The following is a 23,146-nucleotide window of genomic DNA, read 5'->3' on the forward strand; positions in this document are numbered from 1 at the left end:
GGAGCTGGGTGGTGTTCCTGGGTCTCCTGTCTGCATTTCATCTGCACAGTGATTATGGCTTGCTCAGAAGTTCCCCCGGAGCTTTGATTTGGAGCGAGCGGTGGTGGTCTCATGGTGACATCAAAGTGCTGGGATGTTGGTGTTGGCTGTCACGCAGAGTTTTGGTGTCCCTCTCATCCTGGCTGCACCACAGAGATGGACAGACTTATTTATGCACTTGTAGAACGCTGAAAACACTTCAGGATTTGAAAGTGGAAATTGTTTTGTCTTCTCTGGATTCCTGTTCAGGGCACAGCAGAGGGCGTTGGGCTGCTGCTTCAGGCCAGGAGGGATCTCTCCTGTGGCTTCAAGGAGCTTCCAGGCTTTATCTGGCATTATTGCCCAGGAAGGTGGTAGTGTGAGGCCTGTGTGGGAGCAAGGAGGAGGAGAGCATTCCCAAACAGCATTCCATGGCCCTTTGGAGAGTGCCGGAACCACACACACAGCCCAGCCTACCTCCTGTGGGCCTGGCATTGAAGGCACCAGCCAAGAGGGGCCAGAAAGGAAATTAGGAAGAAAAACATCCCTTGTTTCTGGAATTCTGCTGGCCATTTCCCATCATTTGGCTGGCAGTGTCACTGTCCCCCTGGAGCAGCTGCCAGAGACACCGGGTGCTTGTCCCCCTGTGTCACCTTGGCCTTCCAGTGGTTGACAGAGGACGATACGAGGTTGGCATGAAAATCAAAAGCAGATTGAAAATGTGCTCTGGCTTTTTTCCAGTACAAACTAATATTTACCTGTGAGTTTGCTTCCCTCCTCATTCCTTCTCCTTGGCGAGCTCAAGATCTGGTTTAAGCTCAGTGTTTAGGCATTTATCCAGTGAGGTTCCCAGGACGTGAATATCAAATATTCTTGTGAGTTTGGAGGGAGGGAAGGGGGAACTGACAACAGGAAAGGTACCTGAAATGGCTCTCTGTTCCTTAAATGTGAGTTTGGATGCAGTTGATATTTTCAGCTGTTCGTAATGGACGCCTCATGGAAAACTTTTGAAAAACATCTCATTTGGGAACAGTTCTGTGTCCTGTGGTCGTTGAAAGGTGACCTGTTTTCATACTGGGTTGTTTTCTGGACTGTTTTTTAATCACTTCTGGCCTCAAGCTTTTATTACTACTGACATTTACATGAAAATAAGATATTTGTTTGTGTTGATTTCAGCCACTTGCTTTTTCCTGCAGCATTTTATGTCACCCCGGCTGGATTTCCGTGGAGCAATAGCAATGATCAAACCCTCACAGGAAGGCCCCTGTGCACGCACACGCTGGAGATCCTGTTTGGGTGATAAGAGTGACTTAGCGTGATCCTGGTGCTTTGGAGAGCTCTTATTCATGGAGCTGCTCTCCCACACATCCTGCATTAGTCAGAGCTCAGCTTTGGAATTAGATATCCTCGCTCCAGGAGCACCAGGGCAGGGAAGAGTGAAGGAGAGAGGGAAATGGTGCATCGAGACAGCAGCACCATGGAAAAATCACATTTTTGGTGAGCAGAGAATTCCTCGTGTCTTGCAGCATGGGGAAGATAAGATACTCTTCCCCCTCTTTTTCTCAAAGTTTCTCAGTTTTTTTAAACATAATCTGTAATTTAGGGAAGCAGAATTTGGCTTCCATGAATAAGATAATTATCTTGGCTGGAGGGGGTGGCTGAGGGAGTGACTTCTGCTGTGAGTGGCAGCCTGAAAACAACTCTTGCCACTGCTCTGGAGAGTTACAGGAAGAAAGGAAGCTTTCAGGTGGGCCCCATACACAGCTTCCTTTTTGCTGCTGAGAGTTTGAGGTGGGGGAAAAAACTATTTCAACTGAAGCTTTTTCCACCTCTCTGGTCCAAAGAACCCTTTTTTCTTACTGTACAGAACCAGCCCCCAAGTAAGAGTAACAACCCCAAAAGCACCAACACCTCCTGTCTGCCCTCAGCCTCCTCAGAGGCATTGTAAAAGTTGATTATGAGACAGAGAAGTTTACAAAGTTTTTCCTCCAAACACACCTGGACTTTTGCAGAGTCTCTGATTTCCCTGGTAATTACAGACAGAAGAGACTGTAAATTATTAACTTGTGTGAGCTTTTAATGAGGCGTTTCATCTGAAATCTGCAGCGCTCCCCAAAGACATCCCACTCTTTTGGGTTCGCTTTTGGAGCTGGATTTCTCCTGCATCGCTGGTGACTCACAGAGTTGTAAAATTAACAGAGCCTTCTTCCACTACCCTTTTCACCTCAGCACACACCTTCTGTTAACTCCTTGTGGAAACTCCGCGTGGAAACTCCGGGGTTTGTTTGGGCAGCTCTGTGTCATCAGGATTAGGGAGGAAAGCCTGTGGGAATCTTCTCTGGGATGAAGCACACGGGCTGCACATGGGAAGTGATTCACCCAGAACTGATTCACTACAATGCTGGAGCTGGGAAAGCTCATTTGGAATAGAGAGGTGGATAATTCTCTGGGAGAAGAGGAGAGACTGACTGATAAGGAAGCCAGAAAGTTTTTTGTAAGCAAACTGGATTTTATTTAAAGCAGAGCAGCCTAATGGAGACCAGATCCCCTCACGGAGCATCTGAGCACGTGTGGGATGGATCCCAAAGGACATCCCTGCGGAGGGGCTGGGGAGGAGGTTGGAGGAAGTTTGTGGGACCAGGTCCCCTTGTTTGTGGTGTGCTGTTAATTGCTACTGGTTGTGCAAATAACTACATATCTGAGCGGCTGCTAACCCATCTTGAAAAGCAATGTAACACAGAGCCAGTGGGATTAAGAGAAGATTTAAAAGGCCTGTGTAATTCCAGCAAAGCACTGATCTCTGCCTTACGTTGCTTTTGAAAATGGGAGATGGGCATTCTGGAAAATTTCACCCTGGATCTCATTATCCATGCGGGGGAGGTCCAAACACAGATGGCCAACCTGGAAATAGCTGCTTTTCAAATTACAGGAAAAGCAGCAACATTTTCACTATATAATAAAGAAAATAACAGCAACGAACCTTGAGTAGCCTCAAACTATTCCAAACAAGATAATTGGAGGCTGGAGCACAGTGTATTTTTAGCTATATCTGCTATAAAGTAAACATGTTCTTTGTCCAGGACCACCAGAAATGTTTCCATAAGAAATGTTGGCTTTGTCCCAACTTGATAGAATGCACAAACATTTGTCTGAGGAGCCAGTTCTGACTCTGGTATTTATATGAAGGTTCTGTTGAAGGCACTGGGAATTGTATATATTGTGAAGGGAAGGCCAAGGTCTTAAAACTGTCGTTTTCCCCCACTCCCTCTGATAATCCCTTTTGCTTTTGTTAGCAGACACATATTTGGGGCAGCAGTTCTTGGTGCAAGGCTTCTGTCCAAGTGCTGTGCAGCACATGAGTTTCCTTTTCCTTTCTTTTCTGGGTTCTTTTGCTCTGGTTTATCTGGGTTATATATCAGCAGCTGATGCTAATTTGCAGAACTCTCTTGATTTCAGTGAAAATAGGAGGATTTTTTTCCCTACAGCATCAAGAAGATGCACATAGAAACTAGATACTAAATGTAAATCAGTGTAAGTACCATTCAGCTGACTGAATAACTGAGTTTTACAACAGCTTTTTTTGCCTTTTTGATTTGCCTTTTTTCTTTTTGATTGCCGTGTGTTCCAGTAATTCAGTCTTTCTTGAAATGCTTTTGTTCAGAATGCGCTCTGGGTTATGGAAGATTATCTGAATTTCCTTGGCATTTCCATCCGTCCCTTTTCTCCTTATGAAACTGCCCTGCCCATCCAAACACACGGCCCCATCAGTATGCCTGGAATCTCCTGGGAGAGAGGAAGTTGCTGGTTCGGTTGGATGAAAGTGTGTTGGGTTTTGGATTTCAGCACTGGAGTTAAATACAGCAATCTGGGAAGAAATGACGAGCTCTGATAAATGACTTTTCAAAAAGGCACGTACAGAAACCTCTCCTGTGTTCACTCCCTGCACCCTTAAGGCTCAAGCACAAATCAATTTAGATGAGTCTGACACAGATCTGGGCCAATAAACTTTGCTGAAATAAATAAAAGGACCAGGACTGCTTAGAAAAACTGGATTTCACATTTAAGAGGTGCCTGGGATGCAATACCTTCAGAAACATGGCCTCAAATTCCACTTCTATCCCTTACTTTCTGTGGAGAAAAGGCAGAAATATAGGAATGCATGTTAAGAAGTTTGGAAGTGGGTTTATGATGAAGCGTTAATTAAGCATTAGGATATATTCCATCCTTTCTGAGGTAGGAGGGTGTGTGGTTGGGCCTCTGGGATATCTTATCTGTTTTCTGTGCTCCTGACTATTGGGAAAAGGAGGAGCTGAAAGAGATGTAGGGGCATAAAATTACAAAATGGTTAAAAATAGAGAAGAGGGAGCTGGGTTTGGTAGCCACCAACCAATGTCCTGTAGCTGGGGCAGAAACAGAGCGGGTGTAAATAACAGAGATCAGTAAAAAATACAGGGGAAAAAATAGTTGATGGTATATGAGAAAATGAGATCTCTGCATAGCTTTAAAGAAATCTAAATTAAACTGAGGTGTTACGTGAGAGTGGAAGGGGACACAGCTCTGTGGATCCAGGAGCAGCAGAGCAGGAGAGCAGCAACAATGGGCGGAGAGTTTATGGTAAACCAATAAAATGTACTTATGTCTGAATGTGAAATTAGACTCTGAAAAATATGGTCTCAAGGCACCTGCTAAAGAGCTTACTGGAATCTTAATAAATGACTCATGCTGTCATAATCTGATCCTGACATCAACTCCCAGGGCTGGAGTTCTTCAGCTCTGGAGAGGGGGAAGGGGGAGGCTGCAAAGCCTTAGGGAAGACTGGGATGGAAGTAGGAAGGTAAAGAACCATTTACACGAGAGATATTGGTAAGTTTTCTATTATCAGTGCCTTTGCAAACCCAGAACAAACGAGACCTGAGCAGAAGAATTCTGCAGCACCAGAAGAAAAAGGGAATTGCTCTTCACCTTCAGATCTTTACCTGATGCTGTGGGTGGCTTTGTAGAGGATCTGTGGTTTCCTTCTAAATCCAAATGAGGATTTTAGAGGGAAGAAAAAGCAGATGAGAGAGTTACCAGCACAAAACAGGGGTGATCATTGACAGTATTGAGGGAGAGATTTATTCCTCATTCCTTCCTAGTTTTGGCTCTGCCACAAACTTTCCTTTTGCTTTGGGAAAATCCTTCAACTCCATTTGTTTGAGGGCAGTAAAAACTTCCCCTCTCCATAGAGAAGTGTTGAATATTACAAATTTGTTAATTATTTTAATCTGTAAATCCTAAGTGCTAAACAGGAGTATTAATTATTAGTTTCCTCTCTGGCAGTGCATTGCAAACCTCAGCTTGACATGGGGACTTCTGTTTCCAGAACTTGAATGACAGCACTGTTAAAAGTGCCCCAGAAAATGGAAAATTCAGTGATGCTGAGCAAATTGAGGGGAAAGAGATGGCAGAGGATCAGCTTTGGAGTTACAAATGTGCTGCATGGGTCATTTTTTTATTTGCTCTTGTTGATTTGGCCGCTATTGAGGGAAAGTTGAGATCTTATCCAACTGCTCAGTGAAGCCCTGTGGATATTACAGAGCTCTGCCCACAAAAGCCAGATTGTGCTACAAGAATAAATGCTAATTTTCCTGGTGCAGCCCAGATGCAGGGCCAGTAAGGAACTACTTATCATATTTTGTGCTCAGAAGAAAATCACAGCCTGTGACCACAGTTCTTGGTGAATTTTAGAGTAACTGGCAACTTATTAGTCATGGCTTTAAAAACCAGCTCCTGCTTGTGGTTTTTAAAATGAATAATTTCGACTTTTGTTTCCTGATTGGTTTTCTTTTTTCCTTCTCCCTTTTTGCACACGTTGGTGTTACTGGATACTTGAGTTTTTCAGCATTTTGCTCTCTTGGAAGATTAATGACAGGGATATAAAACTGATGGGGAAGGGAAGGGATTGGATCTCTAATGGAGTAAATCTGAAGTTTTCCAACCTGGACAAAAATATTTTATTGCTTAGATCACTTTGCTTAATTTACACTCCTGATTTTTGCACCACAGATTTCAGCTTTGCTTTTAAAGCAGGAGAATGGGTGCAAAGAAGAGTTTCAGTATCCATCTAAAGATAGTTGCAAAGTGCTCAAAGAGGAACAAATAAAATAACCAAAATATTTCAGAATGTGGGGTGGGTTTTTTGTCTTTCGCAATCCAGGATCTTACAAATTAAATACGGTTTAAAAAAGCAACCACAGAACGAACCCAATAGAAAAACCCCAACAACAACAAACCCCAAACAACCAGAAAAAACCCCAATCAGGCCTGGAAATCAAATTCAGGTTACGCAATGTTCTCCTGTTTAATCCTCACCGTTTTTCAAGCAGATTGTTTAAAAATAAAGCTTCAGTGTTTCTGTCATTCTTTTGCCCTCCCTTCTCTGGTTTTGCTATTAAAGCCTCACTGTTGCCCTTTGCTCTTTGAGCAGCATTTGGACTTGGAGAGGCAGCTTTGTGTGGTAAATTTTCCTGGAAAATGGATTGTAAAGATGGATCCATCCTAAAGGTGCTCACCCCGAGGGGTTTTTTGGTTCTCAAGGACTCCATGCCATGTAGAAAGATTTGGATGACAAAGTGTCCCACCAACGTAAATTGTACTGATTTTTTAGAGAACAGTCCAGTACTAAATTTTGGCCAAAGAATACTGATAATTTTAAAAGAAATCCTGTTAAATAGTATGGAATAATAAATAGATCAAGGCAGTTGTACAGGGAGAGCTGTTCAGCCCAGGCTGGTTCAAGGAGAGGTAAAAGGGAGGAACAATTCAGCATCCCAAGGGAAATTTGGGTGCTTAGATTCTGCTAATTTTAATGAAGTCTGGATATCCTGAGATGGTTTGGGATCAGCCTGTGCTTCAGAACAGGAGAGGGAAGAAGTTGTGTGTGCCCTGGAGTTTATTATGGGATGGCTCTGCACAGCGATGTGGGACACGGGCTGAGGTCACCCCCAGGGCTGCCCTGAGCAGAGCACAGTGTTGGCTCATCTCATCTCCTGTCCCATCTCAGCCACACCAGGTGTTTGTTCCTTGGGAAGAAATACTCCTTGAGGGCTGAGGAAAATGCTCCTGGAGGGTTGGGGCAGGACAGCAGGAGGAAATGGAGCTGCCCTGTTCCTCAGCCACGTTCCCAAAGACGTGCAGACAATGCTGTTTTGTCCCAAGTCCCTCAATGGGGAGCCTGAGGAGAGATTTCCCAACCAGAAAAACCCAGTGAACCCCCAGGGCTTTGGGGGAATAGAATTCCTTTTACTATATCTCCTTATGGAGGGGAGAGGGGGAGGTTGCTGGATTTGAAAATAAACCAGATGGCTCTGTCATTTCAAAAAGTCTCTTTAGATAAAGAGTGCAGAGAATTCAATCTCCTTCTGTGTTATGGGCAGCATCCATGCCAGAGCCCTGGGATGATGGGAGGAAGAGCCCTTTCCCCTCCAGCCCATTGGGAAGTTTGTTGTTGGGGAATTAGGGAGAGCTCCATCCTTGGAAATAACCCCAAAGTCAAACATGTTTTGTGTTAGTGCCCCACCTTAGCTGCTCAACCCAAATCCACGATGTCCATGTGCCTGCAGAGACTGGGAGCAGGAATAACACTTCCCACAGCTGTGTCTCCTGTGGGATACTTGGAATGTTCTCTCCTTTTTCCTCACTTGGGTGCAAAATATGCTGCCAAGCAGGCAAAGGAAAGGTGAGGGGAATGGAGAAGCACTCCTGGTTTATTCCTTGTCTCAGCCTCCTCTCTTTTTGCTAAAGTCAGTGAATATTTTCACTTTTTTTGTATCTGTTTTTTAAAAGTTTTCCCAACCTGATTAATTTTGAGAGCACGTAACTCCAGTCTTGGCTCCAATGAAATCAACACCAAAATTCCCACCTTGCCCAGAAACTCAGGTCTAGCCACTGGCACTCTCCTTGGGAATATTCCCCCAATTTTTGCTGGAATCAGTTATGTTTTGCCTTCCCTGTTGTAGCAGTGTTCGCAAAGATGTGTGTGGTACCAAGCTCTGCCAGAGGAGCTTTTGGGAAAACTCTCCTAGGGCAGCCAAGAGGTGCCCAGCCTCTTTGGAATAATTGTTTGTGTGTTTTGCTTTGGGTTTGTTTTGTTTTTCTAACTCGGCTGCCAACACAAAGAACCAGGGGAAATAATTCCAAGTAAAATTTCAATTTTCTTTATTTTTTTCTCTCTTTGACAAATTAAAAAAGAGAAGTATTTCATTTCACCAAAGCCCTGAAGTCTTTCATTTGGGCCATTAGGAAAAGCAAGGGAAATGAAGGGTTAGACTTCAAAGGAAGTGCCTGGGGGCCGTTCCCATTCATCCAGCACGGAGGAGACCCTGCTCCAGCTTTTTCCTCTGCTGGAGGGGAGTTGAGCACTCTTGTCCTGGTTCCCAGGAAGGTTTGCTAGGAAGAGGCTTTTCTGGGATGAGGATGGGATTAGGTGAAAAGTGAACTGGAGGAGACACAGGGTAGATGTAAAAATAAAAATAAGCAATGCTGTAAAACCTCTTACTTGCTTTCAAGCTGCAACTTGGAAAATTAAACTGGAAGCCTTGGTTGTTTGTGAGGTTCCTGAACTTTATATAGACGTAGTAGATAAATTTACATTAAAGGTATTTATGTATTGATTTTGTCACAAGGAAAATTCATGTATCTGTGTTTTGAAAGTCCGGGTTTATTAGCACACATTTTAAGATGTAACACCTTTTCAAGCACAGCAGAGATTGCTGAGAGTTGTGCAAGCACCCTGCTTGTTTAGGACACGGCAGTGTTTAAGGAGTACCACTACGTTGTTGTGTTCTTACTGACTGTAGCTTTTGTCTTGGCCTCCTAATCAACCATAAAATTAGTTTTAAAAAAATCCAGATACCCAAAAATAAAAATAAATCCAGAGCAAGGCTGTTAACATGAAAAAATATTGTTTGTTGTGGATGCTTCATCCAGTGCCTAAAGGGGCTCCAGGAGAGCTGGAGAAGGACTTGGGATGAGGGCCTGGAGAGACAGGACAAGGGGCTATGGATTCAGACTAAAAGAGAGCAGGGGTAGGTGGGCTATCGGGAAGGAATTGTTTCTTGTGAGGGTGGTGAGGGGCTGGGATGGAATTCTCAGAGAAGCTGTGGCTGCCCCTGGATCCCTGGAAGTGTCCCAGGCCAGGTTGGACGGGGTTTGGAGCAACCTGGGATAGTGGAAGGTGTCCCTTCCCTGGCAGGGGGTGGAATGGGATGAGCTTTGAAGTCCCTTCCCACCTGAACTGTTCAGTAATTCCATGATTTTACTGCTGTTGGAGGTAAATCCTTGGCCCGAAGACAGGGACCAGCAGCCTCCTGCCAGTGCCAGGTGTTGATGACCGTGCCGGGATAGAAGCCCCCTGTGCTAATCCCGGGCTAACCACCCTTCCCTGTGCTGTGCTGCAGATCCCTGGATGGGCGGCTCCAGGTGTCCCACAGGAAGGGCCTCCCCCACGTCATCTACTGCCGCCTGTGGCGCTGGCCGGACCTGCACAGCCACCACGAGCTGCGCGCCATGGAGATGTGCGAGTTCGCCTTCAACATGAAGAAGGACGAAGTCTGTGTGAACCCCTACCACTACCAGAGAGTGGAGACCCCAGGTACCACCACAGCCCTGCCTGTCCTCAGCCTCCCCTGCAGCAGGAGGCATCTCCGAGGGCATTCCCAGGCACAGCGGGTCTGTTGTTGATGGTAATCCCTGACTGTGTGGAGTAGAATAATTTATGAACCTGCACTCAGGGGGAAAATATCTTTGGGAATTGATGAAATCCAAGTGAGCAGGTTCCAGGTTCCCAGTGTTGCATTGCGTGCACATGAACAACTCCCAGCAGGAACCATGGCAGTGTTCTGTGCATCCCTCGCTGCTGGTGTTAAATTAAGGATAAACTGTTGAGCTGGGTCTAAGAACAGCTCCCAGCTTCCTGTTCTGGAGTCTCCTCCTGCCTCTGGAAGGGACTTTGATCTGGGGCTGCAGCAGCTTCTGCTGCATGTCAACACAGATCTGCAGAGCCAGGCAGGATGTTTATGCTAATCCCACCTGCCTGCTCCGTCCTATGGGAAACTCATTCCTTGGAAATCATGGGGTGCAACTTCTCTTAAATCATTTTTCAAGCAGAGCTGTTTCTGGGAAGGGGCAGAGAAACCAGGTATGCTCTGATAAGCTGTATCCATTCCCAGCTGAGACCTGCTGGGAATAAACAGCATCTTCTCCTGCTGCTGTTACTCTAGAAGCAAACATCAAATCCTGTCCCTTAGTGAGCCTCTTTGTATTCCATGTATTTAGGGCTGTTACTCCAAACTGGTTTCTCCTCATTTTCTGCTGTTTCAATCACTTTATTTTAAAGCTGTTCCTTGTTTTTCTTCCCAGTGCTGCCTCCGGTGCTGGTGCCTCGGCACACGGAGATTCCGGCCGAATTCCCGCCCCTGGATGACTACAGCCACTCAATCCCAGAGAACACTAACTTCCCAGCAGGTATCGAGCCCCAGAGCAACTACATTCCAGGTACCTTGTGTCTTCCATACAGGAGCAGAGGGAAGGGTCAGAGAGCACAGGGAATCCTGGCTGGGGATCCCACACTGGGGATCTTTCTTTCCATCGTTCCTCTGGAGCTAGAGTGGGAACCTGTGCAGAAATAGCTGGAAGTTGTAAATGTGGGCACCCAACAGTGCTGTTCATGGCTTTGTCTTGTTGGTTTTAAACTGACCTCTTCATTCAGTGGTACGTCCTCAGTTTATTGTGAAATCTAAACTGGATGTTCCCTTACCAGGTTGAGATTTGAATGAAATCCAGCCATTTTGAGTAAAATTCTCCAAATTTCTGATGGAATTGAGCTCTTCTATTTATGTAGCTCTTTTACAAGCAATTTACACCTTATTTGCATGGACAAGTTATGCGGACAAGTTATGCAGCTGCATTCCAGGAGAGCAGAAATATGTGGACAGAAAACTGCCTCCATGGCTTAAAGTTTTATGGGACTGAAAATCCGTATTTTTTTGGTTTCCCCCTCCTCTGTTATTCACAAATACGGATATCACCCTGGCTGTGCTGGCTCCTCCCTCCAGCAGCTTGAGAAAGAAAAGTAATAAAAAAGAATTTGAGCTCCTTGTGAATGACAAAGTGAATGTTTTTGGTGCTTAAAATCCAGACTTTTCAGTTGCACTGACAGTGTGATGATTTTATGCCTCCAGAGACCCCTCCTCCAGGCTATTTGAGTGAGGATGGAGAAACCAGTGACCACCAGATGAACCCCAGCATGGATGCAGGTGAGTCACCTTTGGGGTTTTAATTTAGTGGCTGTATCCCAAAGAAAGTTGAATGTCCAGGTTTTCTGTCATTGCCACAAAAAGAAGTAGCCAGGTTTGGAATGAGAATACCTAATTTATGTTCAAATAATCCATATATTATGTTCAGATAGCCCATATAAATGTTCAGATGTCATGGACTTCCCTCATTATAGAAAACAAAAATAAAGAAAGAAACCAGCTCAGAATAGTGTGAAAGGAAAAGTTAAAATGGGCTGCACCACCTCTCCGCGTCCATGGGACATCCAAGTGCAGATACTGAAAATCTCTGCTCAGAATTTGTGGCAGATTTACATGACTGAGGATAAAATTCTGACAGCCTTTTGGTCAGATCTGTGTAACCTGATCCAATACTCCATTGTCCCAAACCCAGCAGGATTGGGGATATAAAGTGTTACGGTTTTAATTATATTTTGTCTGGCAATGTACACCCAAGCTCTTTAGTGCCCAGCTAACTGGGTTTGTCAGGATGATACCTGAAAGTAAAACAGCCAAGTGCTGCTCAGTTTGGAAAATTAATGGGTTAAACTTCAGTGAATTCCCTGTGAAGGAGCAGCAAGTTGATATTTGAAAGCTCCTGTAAGGAGTAATAAACATCAGAGAAGCTGCAGTGTCAAAAGTGAGACTTCAGTGAGCAGTGGGTTGTCCCTCCAACAAGCCTGGGCAGCATGGCAGATCCTGTGAGTGATTTTCCTGGTGCAGATTCCTTAGCAATAATTATCCCACCTTGATTTTCAGGTTCTCCAAACTTATCACCAAACCCCATGTCTCCAGCACACAACAATCTGGGTAAGCACATGATCCTGGGAGCTGGGTGTAATTACAGTCCAGAGGGTGACATTTGGATGATGATGTCGAGGTTGTGCACTTTTTACAATATTCCAATGGTTTCCCACTGCCAGAGGGCAGCTTTGGATTGGATGCAAGCAGGGAATTGTTCCCTGTGAGGGCGGGGAGGCCCTGGCACAGGGTGCCCAGAGAAGCTGTGGCTGCCCCTGGATCCCTGGAATTGTCCAAGGCCAGGCTGGAGCAACCTGGGGTAGTGGAAGGTGTCCCTGCCCACAGCAGGGGGTGGAACTGTATGGGATTTAAGGTCCCTTCCAACCCAAACCATCCTGGAATTCTGTGATTCTGTGAGACTGAGCCCGGTCTGAGAAGAGAAAAGTGGAGGAGGTGGGTTGGAGAGTCCAAATAAACAGGGAATGTGCAGGAATGCTGGTGAATGCAGAGGTCATGGACAACATTCCTGGAGCACCAGAGGTGTTTGTGGGTGCGGAATGTTGTGGGGGAGATGCACAAACCACAGATGCACGGGAGGATTGTTCTGGCTGACAGCCAGCTGCTTTTCCTCCCCCAAACTCAAGTTACACTGCAGTCTGGAGTCATCTTCCCCTCCCAGCTCCATCCTGGGCACAGGGAGCACATTCCAGCCCCAAGGGCTCTGTTAGACCATGGCTGGCACTGACTCATTCCATACCTGTGACAGCAAACAGGGGAACCCTGAGGAGAAGGGAGAGCAGCTGAACCTCTGAGGCACCACAAGAGGTTTTGTGGCTCTTTCTGTACCCTCTTATCTCAAAAGTTCCACCCTTTATTTTCATTCTGATCTGCATCACACTGAGCTCTTGCCCTGTTCAGAATTGCTCTCCGTGTGTGCCATAAAAATCCCTCCCAGCTCTGCCTGGCTGCAGGATCAGCTCCCCAACTGTTCATTAAGGCAGCAGACAGAGCCCACTTGAGACTGCTCTGGAATAACCATGGCCATAAAGTTTACATATGCTTTTAATCCTGGCACACAAGACTTTGACACTGCTCCAAAATTTGTCAGTCATTGGCTGACTTGTGGATATCTTGGGGCTGTTGAAGAGAGGATTTCTTCCCCCTCCCCCCCCCCTCCTTTTTTTTTTTTCTAATATTGCCATGGTGACACAAAACTTTTATGTCTTTAACTGCTACACCCCAAGAAAAGAGCACATGACTGAGAAATTTTTATTTCCTTTATCCGAGTGTGCTGCCTGGAAGCTGATGAGATTTTTCTTTCAATTTATCCTTTTTTTTCAACCTAAAAATAAAAAGCCAATTCCATGTAACAAATCCAACCTGGCGAGTGGTATCTGCCTTACATAAGGCAGAAGGGAGTTTCTAGGAAACAGACCTCTATATCGTTCCTGACAGGGACACTGGTTATTAACACATCAGATGTCTCAGGTGCTGTCTGGGGACAAAAAAAAAGGAGCAGGTGAAGCTGGTAAAGCACAAGGAATCTCTTTGTAGTCTGAGGAGCAGACAGCAGAGAAGCAGTTTAATTTACCAGCATTAAAAGACACCTTTAAATTCTTGCAAACCATATTTATTGCTCTCAGGCAGGAGCTTCCACAAATGAAGAACTTCTTGTTGCTTTTAATTTTATTGTAAATTTTTGCCTGTGAGGAAGCTACAGAATAATAAACGAAAGGGCAGCTGAGCAACTTAAAAGTGTCCAAGCGCAAAATTCTCATCATATGTGTGTTGTAAATGGCTTGTCTGCAGCAAGGAGCTGCTCCTAGGGAAATCAGACCTTCAGCCTGATGGTCACAGCCCAGGAAGGGGCTCTCTGGTCTCTCCTCTTGGAGCTGTTGGTGCCTGGTGACCTGCAGCACTGCTGTAATTCCATGGATAAGCAGAACTCCACTGTCTAGGGCTGGACTTTGCTCTGCAGGAGTCTAATGAGGCTTTCTCTGTGCACTTGTTGAGAGAATGGAATAGAAATCTAAACCCCAGAGCAGTGTGTGCAAGGAGGGAGTTTCTCATCCAGCTCTTGAGCAGAGGGGGGGCTTTTCCAGCTTTGCCATGAAGAAAATAGTGTCCCAGAATTGATTTGTTTATTTGAGCAGAACTACCTGAAGCTTCTAAGACTTTACATAAACTGAACTTTGGACTTAAGTCCCGTGGCCATGTTCCAGGGAGTTGCAGAGGCAATAAAGCAGCACGAGGCAAACCAAGTGTGACACCAGGGGCAGGGTTACCTTGAGGAGCAGGGCAGGTTTTCCATGTCAGGCTGAAACGTGGGATGGAAGGAGCTCAGGGAATTTCATCTTTCCATTCCCAGGCACAAAAGTGTTGCAAGGTAACATATTGGAATCTTTTTAAAAATATTTTATTCTCCTTTCAGTTTGTGTGCTGGAGTTGGACATGTTTGAGTTTTGGTTCCAAATTACAGTTGTCAAGTTTTCAGTTGTCAAACATAAGCTTTAAGTAGAAGTCACAGATATCCAAGGATCTCTTCCCTATTGCTGAAACACGAACTGAGGGAAATACTAAAAACAAAATGAAAGGAGAGTTGCCAGCATTCTGTGGACATTGGGAATGTAGTCAGGGAGCTCAGGCTGGCTGAGGACCAGCCCTGTGGTCACACACACATTGTTGTTCTGAGGGGCCGTCCCTTGGAGCACAGGAAATCCATTGTCAGGGATTGCTCCACAGAAGGACTTGACGAAGGAGCTGTCAGAGGAATGAGCACATGGCCCACGGTCACATCCACATCCCTCTGTCCCCCTGTCCCAGGGGACAGCCAGCCCTTCCCTGGGTGCAGAGGGAAGGAAGCACTCACATCTCTGCATCTCCTCATTTCCAAGGAGGGAGATGGGATTGGTACAGTTGGAAACATCTCTCAGTGGGTTCTGAGCCACACTGTGATCAAACACATTCCCTGAAATGAGGGTAGCAACTTCCCTTGTGCTCAGAGAGGGGGAGCAGAGCAGGCAGCAGATTTTTCCCCGGACTTTCATGTGGAGGGAGGATGCAGGATTGGGACCATCCCAGAACCCAGGGGACACTTCTGTCAGCAAAGCTGTTTCTGAGTCAAGGCTGAAATTGTGCAGAGATGATTCAGGCAGGATTTGCCTGGGTTTCATGTGTCCTCTTTTATTGACTGTGTACCCCCTCAGGGTCCTTTGGCTTTAGCAGAGCTGCATTCTTTTCCCCAAACAGTGAAGTCATAAATTGAAAATGAATATTTATGACAGCTCTAACACAAGAGGGAACTTGCCCATCCCACAGCAGCTTAAGCTGAAGTTTAAAACTACAAATCACAGGAGAAAGCAGCATCATTAAAAACTTGGTTGTAGTTTTTAGAGATGAGCTTTTCTTCAAACCAGGATTTGTTGGTTTATGTCTTTCCTCAAGCTGCAAATAAGCCAGAAGTAAAATTTTTGTACATCCTTCAGTGGGGAATCCACAGTTCTCTTGAGCCCCAGCCAGGTGGAGATGGTTTCTGAAGGCAAGGACCACAAAACCATGGAGAGGTTTCAGTGTTTTAAAACTTGAATAGCACCAACCTGAAGATATTACTTAAGGATCAACACGAGTTGATTTTTCTGGACCTGAGCAGCCTTTTGATTAGAAAAGTACTTGCTGTCGAGTAAAAGCCCAGTCAAGTGGAACTGATCTGTTTCCTTTAGTGGGTGGACCCACCTTGGGAGGCTCTGGGCAGAGCTGGTGTTTGCTGGGCCTCTCCAAACTGCTCTGGGGCCACAGGAGCCCAGAGCAGTCCCAAGGTGGGCACAGCTGGGGCTGAAATGAGGCTGCTGCTGGAGAAATCTGCCCTGGTGTGGCAGTTTCCAGTGGGAAAACCAAATGTGCCATGCAGGAGAAAAAGGCAGGGACAGTGAACCTGTGTCACTCCTGGATATGATGTGGAACATCTGTGCATACCAAGAGAGGGGCTTGCTTTGAGCTATAAAATTAAAATACAAGGAAGTGGCAGGTAACTGGGAATGGGTATAAGCTCCAGATTTCATGGACTTTGAAGCCTGCTAAGGATTACAGAGTTCCCCAGATGCACTTCTATTCAGTTCCTTATTTGCTGCCAACAAAGCTTGTAACAAAGCAGAAACCAAAGTGATTTTCCTGATTATTGGCTATTTTGGGAACTCTTCCAGTGCAGTAATGAGAGGAAGCCAGTGTGTCTTTTGGCTGCTCCAACCTGTACCTGAGGGTTATGGAGTAACAGGTACAGGTGAGAAAAGACTCCCAAATCTCCTCAGAGACCCTGCTCAGTGTGAGAGGAGGATGGGGTGGTGAAAACCTGCCTTGGATTTTTTTGGAGCTGATCTCTTAAGCCCCACGTTCTCCTAAGCCGTGCAAGCACAACAGATGGGAAAGCCTACGGAAAAAGCTGGGGTTTGCTGCTTGATGTTAACTCCTTGGCCAGATGGGAGCTCTTCTGTTCTGCCTTTAAGCACCATTTGAATGGGGATGAAGTGATAAATTGGGGGGAGGACTGGAGGGAATTATTCTCCTGCACTGGATGTGGGGTGTAGCACCTAGGAATTGGCTGGGTCTGCTTTGCACGTCCCCTGCTCAGGCTTGACTCCTGCAGGGCTGGGCACCTCCTCCGGCTGCATTTCCAGGAAATTTAACTTGAGCCTTGCTCTGCTGGAATCTCCTCGGCTTCAGTGGGAGCAGTTAAATCATTCAGTGCTGTTTGAGTACTCACCCTGCCTTCCTGGGGCTGCCTCAGCTCCCTCTGCTCCTCAGCTTCAGCCCCTTGGCTTTGGTCCGCGAGGCAAACCAGGACCCCAGGGAAGGCTGGGCCTTCACCTGCTGGGAAAATGGATTTTCCTGTGGTGGTTTGAGATCCAGTGCACTGGGAGAAAGTATCTCATTTTTAAATCACCTTGATGCCAGAATTACAGACAGTTTGGGGTGTATTTCAGACTCTACTGGTTTCACCAGTGCCAAAGAGATCACAGCAGGGTCAATGACAAGGAAAGTTGGACTTGCTGGCTGAAGTACACAGATTTAGGGTGCAGTCACCTGTGCTGTTGACAGCAGGTTTGTGCTTCATTCTTTCAAAGATTTTCTGCTCCTTCATTTTCTTTGTCTCTTTAATGAACTGGCTACCTAAAAGTGATCCCACATTTCATAGTAAAGCGGAGTTTATTTATTTAATTTCTCCCAAGTGTGAGGCTGCTCAGTGACACCCCACTTGCTAAGGGAGTAATGCCTTTGACTATTTGTGATTGCTCCACGTGCCAGAAGCTCCAGGGGTGATGTCACCTCCTTGCTGTGCTCCATTAAAATGAAAGTTTGGTTAAAGTGAGCCTGAGGAATGGAGCAGAACAATATTCCATACCAGTTGGGGTTTTTTTTTCCCCCTTTCCCTTCCTGTGGCTGATTTGGCTTTTGTTTGGTGCAGATCTGCAGCCTGTGACCTACTGCGAGCCGGCCTTCTGGTGCTCCATATCCTACTACGAGCTCAACCAGAGGGTGGGAGAGACTTTCCACGCCTCCCAGCCCTCCATGACCGTGGATGGCTTCACTGACCCCTCCAATTCCGAGCGCTTCTGCCTCGGTTTGCTGTCCAACGTCAACAGGAACGCGGCCGTGGAGCTCACGAGGCGACACATCGGTAACTCCTGCTGCCTGCTGTCCGTGGCTTTCCGGGGGGAAGGGGGAGACCTCCACAAAAACCTCTTAATTAGCAGGTTTAGAGCACTGGGGTGGGAATATCCATGGATTCCAGCAGGCTGATCTCCCATAAAACAACCCTAATTGTGGTTTTTTTATGTAATCATAATACAAAAATGCACTAAGAAACACTAAAATTGGTGCATGTAATAGAATTTAAACCATTTCACACACTCTGTGTATCTGGAGGGATGTCAGGGATAATTTTGTGTGTTCCTTTTCCCTCCTGCACTGTTTGATTTTCTGACTGACCTTTTATAAATGGAAACTGAGTTCCTTAATTGTTATCTCAATTTCCACTTTTCCTGCAAGGTCCCATCCAATTTGTTTTCAGTTAAACTTGTGCTAAGAAGAACATCCCAAATTTCTGCAATTTTACTAAAAGGCAAAATTGCTTATTCTTTACTGTTTTCTGCTGACTCCTATCAAAAATGAACCTGATTTTTGTCCTAATTTGGCTCCCCTTTCCTGAGCAACAGGAGAATCCTCCCTCTTGCACAGGAGAATCTTTCCTCACTTGTTTTGAAGATTATTTCTAGCACCAAAAAAACTCCAACCCCCAAACCCACCAAGATTCAGAAATCAGATTTTAAATGCAGCAGACTCCTTCTGCTCTGTGGAAGGATGAAAGCAACACATTCAAACAAGAATGTTAGACCACAGCAAACGTTTATGTGAGCAGCAAAATGTATTCTTCAACTTTGTTCCTTTATTAACTGAGATTTTAATGATTTGTGTAAACACCTATGGGCAATGTATGTGTGTCCTTGTACACAAAGTCATCTCCAGCAAAAGGCAAGGATTTGGATGTGCTGTGGAATTTCATTCTAAGTCATTGAGTAAATCCCTAAACAGTCATGTCCAGCTGGGATGACTTTCAGAAGAAATTAGGATTTTTCATGTGTTAACTGATTGAAATGGTGACTTTCATGTGTTGACTGATAGAACCTTCATATGAAAAATATCAGCGTGTTTTTGGAGGGAGCTGCTTTGGAGGGACCACCTGGCTGGGGTTGGAGGTACAATTCCAACTGGAGTCGGTGCTCCTGCCTCCCTCAGCTCACCTGGCTCACGGAGCAGTTTCCGGGAATGTCCAGTGGGACAGAGTTTCCATCATGGGTAGCTGAGCTGCGGGTTTAGAGCTGGCTGAGGGAGCTGTCCCCGGCCCTGGGGCACTTGCCGGTGTTTTCGGCGCTGATGCCGTGGCTGTGTTGCAGGCCGCGGCGTGAGGCTGTACTACATCGGCGGGGAGGTGTTCGCCGAGTGCCTCAGCGACAGCGCCATCTTCGTGCAGTCCCCGAACTGCAACCAGCGCTACGGCTGGCACCCGGCCACCGTCTGCAAGATCCCCCCGGGTAAGAGACGCACCGGGCACCTGCCCGGGGCAGCCTGGCTCCTTGTCACGGTAGGGATGGGTGCGGGGATCTCCGGGCTTCGGGAACTTCTTATAAGATCATGGAATGGGTTGGATTGGAAGGACAGTAAAGCTCATCCCCTGTCACACCTTCCACTACCCCAGGCTGCACCAAGCCCCATCCAGCCTGGCCTGGAGCACTTCGAGGGATGGGGAGTCCACAAACTCTTTGGAAAATCTATTTTACCCTTTAAAGAGCCACTTGACAATTCCAGCAGGGCGTTGCGTTTTTATAGCCTAAGGGATGAAGGTACTGCTGAAGGAAGCAGCTGTGTAGGCTCCAGTAGTTGCACTACGTTCATCCAACAGAACAGAATCTAAGCACAACTTAGAGCAGAATCTGCCACTTGTTCCTTCAGTGTTTTTTATCAGCCCCCTGTTGTATTGTAGTTATCTGATAGGCACATTGATAATTTTGTTTGTGCCTCTAAGTAATGGTAAGAAATTTCTCTTAATTTAGATTCACCCATAATAGATTTAAATGGTTACTTTTTTTTCTGTTCTGTAGTGAAATCCCCTCCCTCCTCTGGGAATTAGTTTGTTCTAAAGAAATCACATTGCAGACACCTGGTTGTTCTGGTTACAGTCTAAAGTTTTTGCTGAAAGATTACAAGATAATTTATTTAATCCATCTAGGAAGGACAGGCTTTTTTGTTAGATAAATGCAAAAAGCTGGTAAGAGAGGAGATGCTGTTTGAAATGGAATTTGGTTGTTTAGCTAAGCTTACACAAGCTGGCTTTTTTGCAGTTAAAAGCCTGTATATATTTAAAAACTGAACTTCTTTGTTTAGAAATATTTGAATTTTTTTCTTTTAAGAGGAGATCCATACACTCCAAGCTCTGGCCCATCCTAATGGGTTTCCTTTCTCAGATGCAGCTGCCAGTGCTGCAAATTATGACTTAATTCTCCACCACATCACAAGAGTCCACCCTGGCTGGAGTCAACATCTGCAGACATGAAGAGCCCACATTTCCGCTCAGGACCCAGCTCAGGCACAGTTTTTGGACGCCAGCTCTCCCCACTTTTGCCACAGTCTTTGGCCGCCTTTTCTTCTGGGTTTGAAGCAGTTTCTTCATTCCCTTGTTGACAGGATTGAGTCATTCCCACTCCTCCCCATGGAGAGACCTGTTCCCAAGCACTCCTGAGGGCTGGGATCCAGCACTGGGATCCTCCTGGAGTTTATTCCTCCTTCCCTGAGCTCAACCTGGCCCTGACGCTTTCACCCTTCAAACTTCTTGTTTGCTTCCCTTCAAACTCCCTGAGACTGCAGCCCCTGGGCTCTTCCCTGATCCCAGAAGTGGGCAGTGCCTCCTGCAGCTGCTGTGGTCACCCTTTGCTCCGCACCAGATGAATCCAGCCCAGGAGAGGAGGCTCAGGAGTGATCTTTAGCAAAACACATTCGTCCCACTCCAAATGTTGTTTTTCGGCCTTGGCCCATGTGTAATCCCAAATGAGCCTTAGCTGAGTGCCTGGTTTGAGAGTTTAACTTGTTTATGGTTATCTGGGAGAAAGCAGATGTAGCAACACTTTTTTAAAGAGGGGGGGGGGGCATTTATTTATCTAAACTATGAAGGATGTTATTATATTTCACCTTTTTCCCCTAAGAACAGTTGAATAAGTTGTTCTCAGTCATTTATCTGGGGCTAAACATCAGAGGAAAAACTTCAGTTTTAAAAGCAAAGTGATTGGCACGTGATAGTGAAACAGAAGAGAGGATTTTAGCAGGAGCAGCCCTGCCACCAGCCCTGCCACCAGCCCTGCCAGCCTCTTTAACTCTCAGAGCTGTTTCCTGGTGTGTCAGAGTGGTTTCACTTCAGAACTTCCCCATTCTGTGACAGACTCCGTGTAAATCCAGCACCAGGGAGCTCCTATTTTTAGCCTGTGCACTCCTCCCCTCCAGGGCCTGCAGGGATCTCTGTTGTTGAGTGTTCAGTCATAGTCGGGCTTTAAATTACAAGAGGAGGGAAATATCCAGGAGGAGGAGGTTCCACAGCAGGATCCCAAGTCTGGTCTCACAAGCTGGTCACAATCTGCTGGGGGCCTCCAACATTCAGAATCCTCTCCTTTTTCTTCTTCCTGTGAAAATGTGGCAGCCTCAGTTCCTGTCTCTGGAGTTGTGTGGCACCAGGTGCTCTGAGAACATGGGAAAGCAGCCTTGAGTTGCTCCGGAAGAGATGTAATTCTCAGTCCTGTTAAGCCAGTGCTTGTCCTTGCTGTGTTCCTTCCCACAGGCTGTAACCTGAAGATTTTTAACAACCAGGAGTTCGCTGCTCTGCTGGCGCAGTCGGTGAACCAGGGCTTCGAGGCCGTGTACCAGCTGACCCGCATGTGCACCATCCGCATGAGCTTCGTCAAGGGCTGGGGCGCCGAGTACAGGTCGGGATCCCACTGGGCTCTGCTCCTGCCACTCCTCAATTCCCAGCTGGGAGAGTCCCGCAGAGATGTTGCTCCACTTTGAAAACAGGGAGTCAGCCCAGTGTCTGTTCAGGAACACAGATGGGTTGTGGCTCTTGGGAATGGGTTGATCTGGTCTCTTTGTGGGATACACCTGAAAGGTCACTCTGGTACGAACCAAGAGCTTGACCTGGAGCACAGCACATAAATCCACATGGTCCATGTAGGAATTACTACATTTTTTCCTTAAAATTAGATCTGTATTTGATGGTTTGAGTGTCTTAAGACTGCACTTTTATCAAGACAGGATTATAGAATCCTGGGATGGTTTGGGTTGGAAGGGACCTTAAAGCCCATCCCATTCCACCCCCTGCCATGGGCAGGGACACCTTCCGCTATCCCAGGGTGCTCCAGCCTGGCCTTGGACACTGCCAGGGATCCAGGGGCAGCCACAGCTTCTCTGGGCACCCTGTGCCAGGGCCTCATCGCCCTCACAGCCAGGAATTCCTTCCCCATATCCCATCTATCCCTGCCCTCTGGAAGTGGGAAGCCATTCCCTGTGTCCTGTCCCTCCGGGCCCTTGTGGAAGTACAGTGTGAGTGTGAGTGGTTCCCATGGGTTGGATTCAATGCTTTTTTTATCAGGGACTAATGGGATTAAAATAAAGGAGATTGGCTTGAAAATTTCTATTTGAAAAAACTGGGAGGGTTGCTGCAAAATGACAGTTAAATCTCCTGATCCTTTCCTTAGGGCTTGCCACAGGGCAAGTGGGAGAATGTGGGAGCAGCAGGATCACTGTTTTTCCCAGTGAATACTGAGAATAAAACGGAGGTGCAGGAGGTCTGGTGTGTGGGATGGATGATGTGGTTACTCTGACCCCACAGGGACAGTGGAGATGCTGTGGGAACAGTTATTCCATAGCTTTGCTCTGTCACTCCACTGGGGAGCAAACAGCCGAGGGAGAGAAATCAGGGATCAATGGTACAAGCAGGGGAGATGAAATTCAATGGAAAATGGATGTTGTTTTCTGAGAAGGAAAGCTGGTGAGGATTTAAGCCAAGAGTGATGTGGAAATATTTGACTCTGCACCCTTTAAAGCTGTGGCCTTACTCAAAGTTCCATGGGGTCACTGCCATTCCGGGGCTGCTCCACTGCTCCCTGTGGCTGTGCAGGAGGGGGAGATGCCTCAGGATCAGCTGGAGCCTGGGCCCTGCACGTTACTCTGCCACTTTCTTCATTTCTCCAGATGTTTGGAGTCCATTTTGTTTTGAAATTGTCCTGAGCTCGGGCCAGAGCAGTTCAGGGCTGGCTCCCAGCCAGGCCCTAATGAGCTCCAGACAAGCGTGACTTACGGAAAGTCAGGGATCCCTGTGGGGCTCTGGAGGCACCGAAACCCTGCGCTCACACCGGAGCTGCTCTCTCCGTCCTGCCTTTCCTTGTGACAAAATTCCCCATCTGATTGCCCCTGTCAGAGCACGCTGGGTTGGTGATTCAGGGGTGGAGATGCTACTGTGGGAGCAGCATCCAGAGTGCCGT

The 23,146-nt window shown here is 46.5% G+C and overlaps 1 protein-coding gene across 2 annotated transcripts in view; it reads left to right on the forward strand.

The window, feature by feature from the left end:
* The window catches only part of SMAD3 (SMAD family member 3), a 68,208-nt gene that overhangs the window by 39,551 nt on the left and 5,511 nt on the right, over positions 1 to 23,146 (forward strand). Inside the window, exons 2-8 of one of the 2 annotated variants that reach the window (XM_048317179.1) lie at positions 9,456 to 9,649; positions 10,417 to 10,521; positions 11,238 to 11,312; positions 12,090 to 12,140; positions 17,530 to 17,742; positions 19,019 to 19,156; positions 21,448 to 21,592. In XM_048317179.1, coding sequence (XP_048173136.1) covers positions 9,456 to 9,649; positions 10,417 to 10,521; positions 11,238 to 11,312; positions 12,090 to 12,140; positions 17,530 to 17,742; positions 19,019 to 19,156; positions 21,448 to 21,592 — 921 coding nt within the window. Of the gene's footprint in view, positions 1 to 9,455; positions 9,650 to 10,416; positions 10,552 to 11,237; positions 11,313 to 12,089; positions 12,141 to 17,529; positions 17,743 to 19,018; positions 19,157 to 21,447; positions 21,593 to 23,146 lie in introns of both variants that reach the window. The other variant, XM_048317178.1, reaches the window with a different exon arrangement.

This window comes from Corvus hawaiiensis, chromosome 13 (genome assembly GCF_020740725.1).
Source record: "Corvus hawaiiensis isolate bCorHaw1 chromosome 13, bCorHaw1.pri.cur, whole genome shotgun sequence".
NCBI lineage: Eukaryota > Metazoa > Chordata > Aves > Passeriformes > Corvidae > Corvus > Corvus hawaiiensis.